The sequence below is a fragment of the Ictidomys tridecemlineatus genome, chromosome 9 (genome assembly GCF_052094955.1).
Source record: "Ictidomys tridecemlineatus isolate mIctTri1 chromosome 9, mIctTri1.hap1, whole genome shotgun sequence".
Taxonomy (NCBI): domain Eukaryota; kingdom Metazoa; phylum Chordata; class Mammalia; order Rodentia; family Sciuridae; genus Ictidomys; species Ictidomys tridecemlineatus.
The window spans coordinates 91017260-91031502 of record NC_135485.1 but is presented as its reverse complement, the minus strand read 5'-3'; the positions used below and the strand labels follow the sequence as shown (position 1 = coordinate 91031502).

The 14243-nt window shown below is 40.1% G+C and overlaps 1 protein-coding gene across 50 annotated transcripts in view; it reads left to right on the top strand.

Annotated features, from left to right (window-relative positions):
• The window catches only part of Ank2 (ankyrin 2), a 636862-nt gene that overhangs the window by 603018 nt on the left and 19601 nt on the right, over nucleotides 1-14243 (top strand). For 26 of the 50 annotated variants that reach the window (XM_078021790.1, XM_078021757.1, XM_078021763.1 and 23 more), the window contains 3 exons: nucleotides 1704-1736; nucleotides 3808-3829; nucleotides 6622-12915. In XM_078021790.1, the coding sequence (XP_077877916.1) occupies nucleotides 1704-1736; nucleotides 3808-3829; nucleotides 6622-12915 (6349 nt within the window). The remainder of the gene's footprint in view (nucleotides 1-1703; nucleotides 1737-3807; nucleotides 3830-6621; nucleotides 12916-14243) is intronic. The other 24 variants (XM_040292951.2, XM_078021796.1, XM_078021776.1 and 21 more) reach the window with 1 other exon arrangement.

Sequence of the window (14243 nt, the reverse complement as noted above, 5' to 3'; positions counted from 1 at the left end):
CATGATATTTTATTTTTTGTTCAAATACCATAATCTATCCTGTTTTAGGAGTAATAAATTAATTTTTCAATTATTTTAACATGTCAGTATAAAAAATGTCCCTGTGCTACAAGAAATAACACTGGAAACACTGATGAAAAGGAAAAAAAGTGACTCACTTCTGACACAAAGTCTACCTAGGCATTACTTTCTTCTCAAACCTTTCCCAGTTATATAAATCTTTAAGTACTCTGGTTACATCACATATGACAACTGAATTAGTTAAATGTTGTAAATAACTTTTTAAAATTATTTTTAAGTTTTTCAAAAAAATTTGAAACCAATATCCCTTTTTAAATGGGAAGCTCCCAATGGCAATCTGTAGGTGGCTACAGCAGGTTGTCAGTGTGCACATTATAGATCGGGAAAGAGGATGGGTGGTGGCTGCTGAGAAGGAGGGATATATTTAAAATCCTAAGTCTTCACTCCACAAAACAAAGAATTTTCTTTCTTATTTTATCCACCGTGATTGTCGAATTATAAATTTTGGATAATTAATTATGTAAACCAAAATAACATAGACAAAAGCTAAAAGCATCATATTTGACATTGTAAAGTATTATTAAATGACTAAAAAAATTAAAATATTTACATATGTAAATATACATGTTATTCCCCAAATTGGAATGTAGCATTGCTATATTGACCAAATGAGTATAATCTAACTGTACTCCAGTGAGGCAGAATGTACTCTTCAGATTGTGGTACTGAATATTGGTGAGTCACTGGAAGCAGAATGCCAATTAAGAACCATAAAAAAATATATTCAAGCCACCTGAGTGATACACAAAGATGAAGGAGTTTTATGTGATACAACATAAAGTTGTATCGCTAGACAGGAAAAAGGAAAAGAAAGGTAGGGGTGGGGAGCTCATGAAAATCAAAAGGAAATCAGTGGAGGAAATGTCCAGGCGGGTAGGGAGAAGTGCTAGGAAGTATATTGGCCAAATTATATTGTTATATTACATGCATGAACAAATATGTAATAACAAATTCCATCATTATGTATAACTATAATGCCCCCCAAAAAACTGTGGAGAGACAAAAAAATAAAAATAAAAAAGATGAACAAACTTTGGTTTGCAGTAAGCTTTCAATAAGCTGTAAGAGAAAACATTGACTTGGTTTTGTATTAAGACATATCAGACACAGTTATTAATGCCATGATGGTCAAGGATTTTTTATTTACTAACTTATTTACTAATTCAGTTTTTTATATACTAATTTCAAAAAGGAGAAAATGTCAGCATTGCACATTTAAGATCTACTTTGGAATTTAATAGCATGCTATTATAATAAAACTCCTACATATTACCTATGTATTAAAAATGTTTTCATCATCTGCGTACTCAAGGGGTTTTTTTTTGACATTTTCAGTCAATCTCTGTGATGACTGGGATATCATCATCACTACTTGATGACCTAGCATCTGAAATTATTATATTTGTAATTTTTGTTCTTTTGTCTCGCAAATATACAGAATTAAATCAGTCCTCTTTGATTTTCTGTCTGCCTTCTGTAAATTTAATAAGAAAAAAATAAGAGTATGCTGGTTCCAAGCTTGCCTGTTGATGTTTGTTGGCAGGGTATTTACTCTTCTCTTCTAAACACTCTACTCTTCCTTCTCTCTTTTTCCATCTTGCATGGCATGTTGGGGCGGCAAGGAGTCAGAGTCAGACCAAGAGCAGGAGGAAGAGGTAATTTTATGATGGTGTCACTAATTAATGGCTGTGTCATTGCTACAATCACATGCGTTCTTGGAAGAGATAAACCAATGTTTTTAGTAATCAAGGGGGCACAATTTCATTTAAACTCTCTGAGCCTGTTTTCTCATCTTGTGGATTGACTTCAGAGGATAGTTAAGTTTCCCTATAAATTTCAGTCCTTTCTCTATGCCAAATGTACATTTCTCCAAAAGCTATTGAACTCAATGGTTCTCAAAGGTTAGTCTGAAGTTGCCTGGAGGTCAAAAATTCATTTTATAGCAGCGCTAAGGTATCACTTGCCTTTTTAATTCCTATACCCTACCAGGCCATAGAGCAGTACCCAGAGGCCATAAATATGTGATACCATAGTAATGGGATGTATGCTTATATATTATTGGATCCTAGCATTTTCTCAGCTGTAATTTGTAATGCAGATATTTGTTTATGCATATCACATATAAACAAAAGTTCTTCCAGGAACTTCAATAATTTTTAGGAGTGTGGTTGTCCTAAGATCAATAAGTTTGAGAATGACTCAAACCAAAAACTTTTAGGAGCATATAGTTCATTGATTACACTATAATAATGTTGTAATAGAGAACTATACACCAAACATTTCTCATAAAATATGATCTTTATCAAGTACTCCACGTGTGACCTCTCTTAACCACCCTATGAGGTGTGTACTATACCACAGATGAGGAAAACAAGTCTTAAGAAGTTACCCAGAATAAATAGCCATTTTATTATATCCATTTTAGTATTTAATTCAAATAGGTATTTGTCTTGCTTATAAAATGTGAAAATGTCCAAATATTGTAACAGAAATGAAATAAATCATTAGAAAACTCCTTATATTTACTTAAAAATGGTAGCTGATAGAAATAGGGAAATACTATTTATAAGACAATTGTAATAATTACTAGTTATGGTTTTTTTATTTTTTATTTTTTTGGTACTCAGGATTGAACTCTAAGGTGCTTAATCACTGAGTCACATCCTCATCCGTTTTTAAATTTTTTATTTTGGGATGGGAGTCTTGCTAAATTGCTGAGGTTGGCCTTGATCTTGAGATTCTCTTGCCTCAGCCTAGGATTATAGGCATGCACCACCATGCTCAGCTACATTATTTTTAATATACTTGTTTCTTTTATAAATGTTATTCTAATGCTTTTGAAACAAAAACATAAAGAAAAAATATAATTAATACCTTATACTCTTCAGCTTAACCTATAAGGCCTTGGTTCAGAGGATTCCCAGATTTCCCTTTGTCTGGTGTCTTGGCAGTGAAGTAGAACAGGAGGAAGGAATATAGACTCGCTGCCTATTCCACATAGCCACACACATATCAACCGATGACCCGACTGAGATCATTCTTTCCCTAACTGCATATGCGCTTTCATGTCCTTAACTTCCTTCCTGTATACAGTGGCCGTGTCACCACTGTTATTGAAAATGGTACCTGCACATACTGAAAGAACAATAAAACCATGAAACCAACTTTGCTATGTTCACAAAGGAATTTTACCCATTGGATGTATGATTTTTTAAATTGAGTATTTTCAGAAGCAAATCAGGACAATAGATGCAGTTCATATTCTTTTTAGGGTTTAGAATGCTGACTTATTTTTAATGACAGTTCAACTACCTCTGTGGAACCTATTACCCCGGCATACTGTTGGTTATTTTCTTCTTTTTTCCACTAAATTGACACGTGTTGTTTAATGCCAACTCTACCCTTTGCCTGGCCTTTTTCCTAATGTGTATTTCTCATACTGATCACAACCTGGGTCATAGCTCCCCAAGAATAATAATTAGGATTTTTTACCCCTAATATCTAGAAAAGAGATTTATGTTTTTCAAAGTTAAGATAAAAATCACTGAGACCCTCAGGGGAAAAAAACAAAAACAAAAACAAAAACCTGTAGCAAACAACTCCAGCCTTCCAGCATGTGGTGTCACCCATGTACGTAATTACGAATAAGAGCTTATTATGCACATCAGGGGCTATAAGCAAAGATGCTATTTGTAACCATTCAATTTATGTTATGTTTTCTTTCAGATCGATATGACATCTGAAAAAAGTAAGATTTTAAATAAAATTGAGTTTGTTTGAAAGCTGGCTACTATAAAAAGAAGCATGAGTTAAAAATGCAAGCTAGTTGTTATTACTAACCACTGTAATAATTATATTTTATATTATTAATCATTAATATATATTTATAAAAGCAGCTTGGCCAGTTAAATTACAAATATGCCTAATTTGTGAAGCTAATTAGCAGTAAAATGCAATGATTATTCATCTAAGCATTCACTTTCTTTTGACATCCCTGTTAACCCTGGTATGCTGTTATGCTTGTTTAGAATGCCACCCACTGTTTTGTCCATTTGTTAGCCTAACATTATCATCTCATTATTTTTTAAGCATTGATATGACAGTATCACTTTTTTATATAAAGCATCAGGGACTTCTATAGAGAGGGGTTTTTGTTGTTTTTTGTTTTGTTTTGTAGGCTGCACCCGCAAAAGTGATACTGTCTAATAGTTTTGAGCTGAAGCTAACTCCACTCACTCCGTCCCTCCCTTGCACCCCTTACTGTGGTGAAGTGTTAACTAAAATCCTTAGGCGGAGATCTGACAGACTTCTGTGAAAAGTTTCTGAGAAAAGAGAAATTAGAAAACAACTAGGGGTCAGCAGTGCAACGATTAAAACCTCCTGGATGAAATCATGAATCACCACAATGGTTTATTATAGGGCTAATTTTAAATAATGATGCAAAATCCCAAACCTGACCCAGAACAGTCAGAACTGATTTTTACAGACTCTAGAAGAGTTACCTTGAATTTATTTCGGCTTTATAATATTCAATTGGCATTTTAGTTTGTTGGCCTAATTCCAGAGGATACTCTAACTTCTTGTGTGGAAATTCAAGTTGAATTTAACCAGTTTCTTTCTTTTATGCCCCAAATGCTTTAGAAAAAGATACTAATTTTTAAGGTTTACTGATTTTAAGATTTACATTGATTTACTTTATTTTGGATGATAGTCCCAAAAGGAGAAAACTCAGAGCCACGTTCAATATGGTCACTTGGCCCTATACTATATCTGTGGGCTTTTTTTTTTTTTTAACTGCTATCACAATATAATTTACTACTAAATTCTTGGAATGGCTTTAAGTGAAACTTACCCTTATGTTAAATCATTATTCAAAACTAGAATATTTGAGCCTCTGGATGTGGTTTAAATAACTGAACAACTCTGTATTGATATAAATTATCTTGATATATTATGCAGATTCACATTTCATATTGCCTTACCAAATAGAAATTCCTCCAAGAGAAGGCACTTTTGTTTCAATGACATATTATTGTTGCCTTCATTGACTCCTTTTTTTTTTAAAGGTGATTTTAATTTTTTTTCTTTCCTATTCAGGACTATTGTGTTTATTTAAATGACCCCATTTTTTTGTTCCCGTGTACAACCTAGTAGGAATCAAAATTTTATCTATCTGACTCAGTTGTTGCAAAAGAAGAAAAAAAAATGTAACCATGCTGTTAGAAAGCCCTGGGTTTTTCCTGAAGAACTCCTAGATGTAGTGAATGTTTTGCAAACCTCAGATATATACTCAATACTGAGTTTTGTTTTAGTTTAAAGACAACCACTAAATAGTCTTCGTGTAGGTACAAAATAATCTTCAAAGAAGGGCTCTGTTGAAGGGTCACTTTCCTAGAGTCTTTTCAGGATTAAATCCTAGAGGTTTGACCAACCCTTCCTTCTCACCATTAATGATGGTGGACCCCTACAATCTGTGCTTCAGATATACTTCGTTCAAACGTTGTAGGGAAACGAATATCCTTCACCACAGTAACGTTTTACATATTCGTTCTAATTCCTCACCATCCTCCTGCCTGTGCTTTCCCGCAAGGCCGCCTCTCCCAGCAGTTTTACTCCACCTTTGCTTTGCATGGAAATAACTTGGCTTACATAAACTGTGCGTGTGTCCCGTGTGACTGTCTCTGATTTGGGTTGCCATGCCTCACATTTTAACTCTGGACTCACATATACGTTTAATCACAGTGTTTTTTGGTTTTGTTTTGTTTTTCTGTTGTTTTTCTTTCCTTTCCTTTATTTCCCTCCTTGGTCTGTCAGTTCCGTGTCTAAACAAGGAGGTTGCTCCAAGGAAAGGACCATGCCTCTTAGCAGAAGACTGTTTGTTTCATTGTTAGGTGTGAATTTCCCTTAGATGAAATGCCAGTTTGCAGCCAATTCAGATGTTTTCTATCATCATTGTGTATTGGCAGAACTAAACATGCTGAATTCCAGAGATACATGATTTAAAAAACGTATGTGCACCATTGGACGCGTTAATTCTGAGTTTGCTACTGCTGGCTTTCACCTAGAGGAAGTCAACTCTCTGCAATTTCTAATGCTTTTTTTCTTATTTTTTTTTCCACATGGTATTTTTCTTTTCTTTCTTTTTTTTTTCCGACATTGATCTGTAACATCTGAACAATCTTGAGATACCTCTGTGTAATTTCACTGCGTTGTTTCTTTGTTTTGATTTGTGATGGGTTTTTTTGTGTCTCGGTTATTTGTGATAGCTTTGTTGTATGTGTGGATGTGCTACAAGTGAGAAAATTAAGCAAGTTATTTCCTGCTCATTTTTCCTTTTCAGTTTTTTTTTTTTTTTTTCCGTTAGCCTTGCTTTGCTCTTGTACCTTGAGACCTTGTGGATCCACCATCCCCAGCCCATTCTGTTGCCCCTCCCACCACGGCAGGAAAAAGACGCTGTGTCGTTTCAAAGTCCTGATTTACATTTGCCAATATCTTTTTTGATTTCCATTTTACTTTCAATGTTTTTCATTCACATCAAAGATGATGAGACAGAATCTACAGAAACATCTGTCCTGAAAAGTCACCTGGTTAATGAAGTTCCTGTCCTAGCCAGTCCGGACTTGCTCTCTGAAGTTTCTGAGATGAAACAAGATCTGATCAAAATGACCGCCATCTTGACCACAGATGTGTCTGATAAGGCAGGTTCTATTAAAGTGAAGGAGCTGGTGAAGGCTGCGGAGGAAGAGCCAGGAGAGCCCTTTGAAATTGTGGAAAGAGTTAAAGAGGATTTAGAGAAAGTGAATGAAATCTTGAGAAGCGGAACCTGCTCAAGAGAGGAAAGCAGTGTGCAGAGCTCTGCTCAGTCTGAGAAAGAACTAGTGGAGGAAGGATGGGTTATTGTCAGTGATGAGGAAATAGAAGAGGCCAGACAAAAAGCACCTTTAGAAATCACTGAATATCCATGTGTAGAAGTTAGACTAGAGAAAGAGACCAAAGCCCAAGTAGAGAAAGATGCCACTGGGTTAGTGAACTACCTTGTTGAGGACCTCAATTCCTATGTGTCTCCTCATGGAGAGAAGCCACAGACAGGTCACGATGTGGCCAGGGAGAAAAGTGAGGCTCCATCTGTTGGCAAAAGCTCGGAGAAAGAAGGGAAGGCTGCACCCCCCGATGAGAAACAGGGCCTGCAGAAACCGCACAAACCAACCCTGGGAATAAAGAAGCCTGTGAGAAGGAAATTAAAAGAAAAGCAGAAACAGAAAGAGGAAAGCATAAACGCAAGTGAAGACAAATCAGAAGTTAAAAAAGGTAGTTCGGAAGAGTCACTAGATGAAGATGCAGGTCTGGCCCCAGAATCTCTTCCCACTGTGAAGGCCACCTCTCCTCTGATAGAAGAAACTCCCATTGGTTCCATTAAGGATAAAGTAAAGGCCCTTCAGAAGCGAGTGGAAGATGAACAGAAAGGTCGAAGCAAGTTGCCCATCAGAGTCAAAGGCAAAGAGGATGTGCCCAAGAAGACCACTCACAGGACGCATCCAACTGCATCGCCTTCTCTGAAGTCAGAGAGACATGCCCCAGCGTCGCCCACCCCGAGAACAGACAGGCACTCTCCCCTGTCCTCTTCTGCGAAAAACGAAAGGCATCCTCCAGTGTCACCATCCAGCAAAACCGAGAAACACTCACCTGTGTCACCCTCAGCCAAAACTGAAAGACATTCACCTGTGTTGTCATCAGGTAAAACTGAGAAACACTCACCTGTATCGCCCTCCACAAAAGCTGAAAGGCACTCGCCTGTGTCATCCACAAAGACAGAAAGACACCCACCTGTTTCTCCTTCCACCAAAACAGACAAGCGTCCACCTGTGTCACCTTCCGGGAGAACCGAGAAACATCCTCCAGTGTCACCTGGGAGAACGGAAAAACGCTTGCCCGTTTCACCCTCTGGAAGAACGGAGAAGCACCCACCTGTGTCAACCGCTGCGAAAACAGAGAAGCACCTCCCTGTGTCACCTTCTGGGAAAACAGAAAAGCAGCCCCCTGTGTCCCCCACCTCAAAAACAGAAAGAATTGAGGAAACCATGTCTGTTCGGGAGTTGATGAAAGCTTTCCAGTCAGGTCAGGACCCATCTAAACATAAAACTGGACTCTTTGAACATAAATCAGCAAAACAGAAACCCTCCCAAGAGAAAGGCAAAGCTGCTCGAGTAGAAAAAGAAAAGGGACAGACAGCAACCCTGAAGGAAACACAGAGAACAGAGACTCAGACCATCAAAAGAGGCCAGAGATTCCTAGTCACAGGAGCTTCCGAATCCAGGAGGGGGGTCCGGACTTCCTCGATAGGATTTAAGAAGGAGGATGCAGTTGGAGAAAAGGAGAAAGCACCCAGTCCCAAAACACCTGAACCCGTTCACTCAGCTCCTGAAGAAGAAAGCCATAGAGAGAGTGAAGTTCCCAAAGAAAAAATGGTGGATGAGCAGGGAGACATGGACCTCCAGATCAGCCCAGACAGGAAAACCTCCACTGACTTTTCTGATGTCATTAAGCAAGAATTAGAAGACAATGACAAATACCAGCAATTCCGGATGAGTGAAGGGACCGAAAAGGCGCAGCTTCACTTAGACCAGGTCCTCACTAGCCCTTTCAATACAACCTTTCCACTAGATTACATGAAGGATGAATTCCTTCCGGCTCTGTCTCTGCAGAGTGATGCTTTGGATGCCAGTTCTGAAAGCCTAAAACAGGAAGGGATGGCAGGCTCTCCATGTGGCAGCCTGATGGAGGGGACCCCTCAGATTAGTTCAGAAGAGAGCTATAAGCATGAGGGCCTAGCAGAGACCCCTGAGACAAGCCCAGAGAGCCTTTCTTTCTCACCAAAGAAAAGTGAGGAGCAGATTGGGGAAACCAAGTTAGACACGCCCCCAGAAACACATTCAGGAGAAGAACATCACCCCACCAAAGACATTACTGATGGTTCTCAAGAGCAAGGTGCTGCAGTCACTGAGAGCTCAGAGCCCTCTACTGAGTGCTTTCAGAAGCTGACCACCCCAGAACCTTCCAAAGACATAAGCCCCCAACCAGAAGGCAGCAGCAGTGTATCGTTAGCAAAAGAAACACCCAAGGCATTGACGGATGAAGGTCAGCTTACACTTGATAGTTCAGCTCACAAGACTCCAACTGATGGTGAGGCTCGGGAATCTCCAGATGAGACAAAGTCCTCACCTCTGACTGATGCATCTGTAAAGACAGACACAGGAATTGCATCGAAGCCTCAGGGAGGCATGAGAAGTCCCCAGGGGTTGGAACTTGCACTCCCTAGCCGTGATAGTGAGGTCCTCAGCCCCATGGCAGATGAATCATTAGCAGTCAGCCACAAAGACTCTCTGGAAGCCAGCCCTGTTCTGGAAGATAACTCCTCACACAAGACTCCCGATTCTCTGGAGCCAAGTCCTCTGAAAGAATCCCCCTGTCGGGACTCTCTCGAAAGCAGCCCCGTGGAACCAAAGATGAAGGCAGGAATTCTTCCAAGTCACTTTCCTCTTCCTTCAGCTGTCACCAAAACAGAACTCGTTACGGAAGTGGCCTCCATGAGGTCCCGGCTGCTCCGAGACCCCGACGGCAGCGCTGAAGATGACAGTCTTGAGCAGACGTCACTCATGGAGAGCTCAGGGAAGAGCCCTCTTTCTCCTGACACCCCCAGCTCTGAAGAAGTTAGCTATGAGGTCACACCCAAAGCTGCAGATACAAGTACACCCAAACCAGCGGTGATTCATGAATGTGCAGAGGAGGATGACTCAGAAAACGGGGAGAAAAAGAGGTTCACACCCGAAGAGGAAATGTTCAAAATGGTAACCAAAATTAAAATGTTTGATGAACTTGAACAAGAAGCCAAGCAGAAAAGGGACTACAAAAAAGAACCCAAACAAGAAGAATCTTCCTCATCCTCTGACCCAGATGCAGACTGCTCAGCAGATGTGGATGAACCAAAACAGGTGGATGAGCCAAAACAGGTGGATGAGCCAAAACAGGTGGATGAGCCAAAACAGGTGGATGAGCCAAAACAGATGGAGAACATGGCAGGTGAAAGCCATGTCCCGGTGTTGGTGACTTCTGAGAGCAGAAAGGCTTCTTCCTCTTCAGACAGTGAACCTGAATTGACGCAGCTGAAGAAAGGTGCTGACTCTGGCCTTTTACCAGAACCAGTTATTCGAGTGCAGCCTCCTTCCCCACTCCCATCCAGCATAGACTCCAATTCTAGTCCAGAAGAGGTGCAGTTCCAGCCTATAGTTTCTAAACAATATACTTTCAAGATGAATGAAGATACTCAGGAAGAGCCAGGTAACTCAGAAGAAGAAAAAGACTGTGAATCCCCTTTAGCTGATGACAGTCACCCTTTTTCCACGGATGATGCAGATAGAACTTATGATGCAGATAGAACTTATGATGATCTAAGCAGAGACACTGATCAGCCAAAAGTCTGTGACGGCCATGGATGTGAGGCTGTGAGTCCTACCTGCTCAACCACCCCTATCTCTTCAGGTCTCCAGAATTCTGCTGGTGATGATGTCGATGAGCAGTTAGTCACCCACAAGGAATCATTCGCTCCCCAAGATACTCATGAAAATGACCCAGGAGAAGAGCTTGATGCTCCTGCTGTGGAATCGCCACAGAGAGAATGCCCCAGTGACAGCTATTCTTCTTTGTCCCCTCTGCCTCATTGTCCCGAATCTGAAGGAAAGGAATTAGATGATGATCTATCCTCCACATCTTCCACAACAAAAGTGGAGGTCACAAAAACGGATGAAACATTGGAGAATATACCAAAGGACTATTCTACTCAAGACTCATCTATTACCACTCAAACAGATAGGTTTCCCATGGACGTTCCAGTTTCTGACCTAGCTGAGACTGGTGAAATCTACGATCCCCATGTCATAAGCCCTTATGAAAATGTTCCTACCCAATCTTTTTTCTCTAGTGAAGAAAGCAAAACCCAAACAGGCACAAGTCACACCTCAAGTGATTACTCTTCTGAAGTATACTCTGTGACTACATCCTCTGTTGAAGATGTATTAGTAACGAGCTCCTCTAGTGCAACTGTTTCAAGCAAAGAATCTAATCTTGAGGGACAGCACCTAGAAATCGAATCTAGACAAGAAAGTACCTTGTGGGAAATGCAATCAGATAGAGCCTCCTCTTTAGAGCCTGGTGTACCAAGTACACCAGCAGTCATTAGTGAACAAATAAGCAAAGTCATCATCACAAAAACTGATGTGGATTCTGATTCCTGGAGTGAAATTCGTGAAGATGATGAAGCCTTTGAAGCTCGAGTGAAAGAGGAAGAACAGAAGATATTTGGCCTGATGGTGGACAGACAATCTCAGGGTACTACCCCTGACACCACTCCTGCTAGGACCCCAACCGAAGAAGGGACCCCAACGAGTGAACAAAATCCATTTCTCTTTCAGGAAGGAAAATTGTTTGAGATGACCCGAAGTGGGGCCATTGATATGACCAAAAGGTCCTATGCGGATGAAAGTTTTCACTTTTTCCAAATTGGGCAAGAATCTAGGGATGACACTCTCTCTGAAGACATGAAAGAAGGGGTCACTGGAGCTGAGCCCCAACAGCTGGAGTCAACAGCTGAGTCACTAGCACTTTCAGAATCAAAGGAAACGGTGGACGATGAAGGCGAATTACTTCCAGATGACTTGAGTGAGGAAGTAGAGGAAATATCTGCTTCAGATACTCACCTTAACTCCCAAATGGGAATTTCAGTTTGCATGGAACCATCCACAAAAGAGGCCATTGCTACAGGGGCTGAGGACCTCCCCACCATGCAAAGGGGTGATACACCTTCTCCGTCCAATGTGAAGCAGACACCTTGCTCTGACTCTCCAGAACCAGTTGTACAAGTTCAGTTAGATTTTTCCACAGTCACCAGGTCCGTATATTCAGATCGGGATGATGATTCTCCCGATTCTTCCCCAGAGGAACAGAAATCAGTGATCGAAATCCCAACTGCACCCATGGAGAATGTGCCTTCCACTGAAAGCAAATCCAAAATTCCTGTAAGGACTATCCCCACTTCAATCCCAGAGCCTCCATCTGTAGAGGATGAGAGTACATTTTCTGAAGATGTTCTATCTAGTCTGGATGAGGAAAGTAAGGAGGATGAAGCAAAACCAAAGTCCAAAATCCCCATCAAAGCACCCATCCAAAGAGTGGAGCAGTCGCTCTCACACCTAGGTGCATCTCTTCAGCAGTCAGTTGCTCCTCAGGGACAGGATGTGACAAGCAGAACCCCAGATAACAGAAGCCAATCCGAATCTGATGTTAGTCCAGAGGACTCAAAGACCAAATGCCCAGTGAAGGCCAGAAGTGATACTGAGACAGAAACAGAGAGCAGAGAGGGGGCAGAGGAGCTTGAGTTAGAATCAGAAGAAGGGGCCACAGGACCAAAGATATTTGCATCCCGTTTGCCAGTTAAGAGCAGAAGCACCACATCATCCTGCAGGGGGGGCATGAGCCCCACAAAAGAAAGTAAGGAGCATTTCTTTGACCTTTACAGAAACTCCATAGAATTCTTTGAGGAGATTAGCGATGAGGCTTCCAAATTGGTGGATAGACTTACACAGTCAGAAAGGGAGCAGGAATTAGTTTCAGATGATGAAAGTAGTAGTGCCCTGGAAGTTTCAGTTATTGAAAATCTGCCACCTGTTGAGACCGAGCACTCAGTTCCTGAGGACATCTTTGACACAAGGCCCATTTGGGATGAGTCCATTGAGACTCTGATTGAACGCATCCCTGATGAAAATGGCCATGACCATGCTGAAGGTATTTGACAGCCACTGGGATTCCCTGTGCTACGCATGTCATAAATTTGATAGTTTTTTTTTGTATCTTTGTTTTATTTGGTGATTTGTGTCTCATTTTCTTTAAGCTTTCCGTAGTGGTTAATGTGTTTGTGTAAGCCCTTTGTGTTTTGTGCTTTCTCTGTATACTCTTGTCTATGAAAACAATCTCAAGATTGAGTAATGAGAATGCTTATGGAAAACATAAACATATCCAGGCAATGAACTTGCCTTTCTTTATTTGCTGCACGTAAGGCCATGCAAGCTTTGAGTTTTGTTGTTCTGAAGTACCCAGGCTTAGCCTCGAATTAAACACTTTTGCTATTGTGCATGAACATTTGGATTTTTGTTTCACGATATGAGGACTCACAACTGTTTTTTTTCCTTTGAATACTTCGCAATAATTTATACTTACAATTTTGTAATTATTAGGAAGCCATTTGCTCAAGAAGATTTCACATATCCAAAAATTCCAATTGTTGTGGATCTGTTTTTAATGCAGAAAGGTGGGATTTCAGATACATTGGTAAACACTTTAAGCAAACAAATATAAGGTAAAAATATGCTTTTCATTTACATGGTAGATGAATGGAGAACGTACTCGGAAAAGATGCAGCAGACAACAAAAACTCAAACTTTGCACCATTTAAGTTGACTGTGAGGGAATGATGGCTCTTTGAATTGTAAAAATGGAAACCACAGATGGCTTTGAGAAGTAGCCTCTGGTCTTCCAATATCTCTACAATGAAGACTATTATTCTTAAATTTGACTTATAAAAAATTTCATGGTACCATGGTCTAAAATGCTGCCCATCGATACATGAAATTTTAAAAAAAATGGGAAAATTATAAATTAAGTAAGATATGAGCTTTCTTGGTAGCAAGCAGGCAGAAATTTGTCCCAAAGACATATATGCATACCAATCCAACAAACACGAACAAATGCATTTTCTTTTTTCCTCTCCTCTTCTGAGGTCATAGGGACCAAGGTAAATGTTATTTCTGGCCACACTGGATAAATCAGGATGGTCTGAGCAAGCCATGATCAAGATCTCTTGCAAATTTATGATGAGATTTCTTTCAGCAAGACCTGGAAGTGGCTGATGCCTCCATGAATGGCTAGATGGTTCTAGCCAATTATTCTACTTCTGCATCCCATTTATGATTACTCTGGTGTTTCTTGAGTAAAGCAGATTGTCTTCTGGTGGGCAGTATTCACTCAGATAATTTAAAAGAAAAGTCCTAAGATGACTATAAATTGACAGTTTATATAATTATTTCCAATAAGTAGTCTTGATTAAAGAGATATGG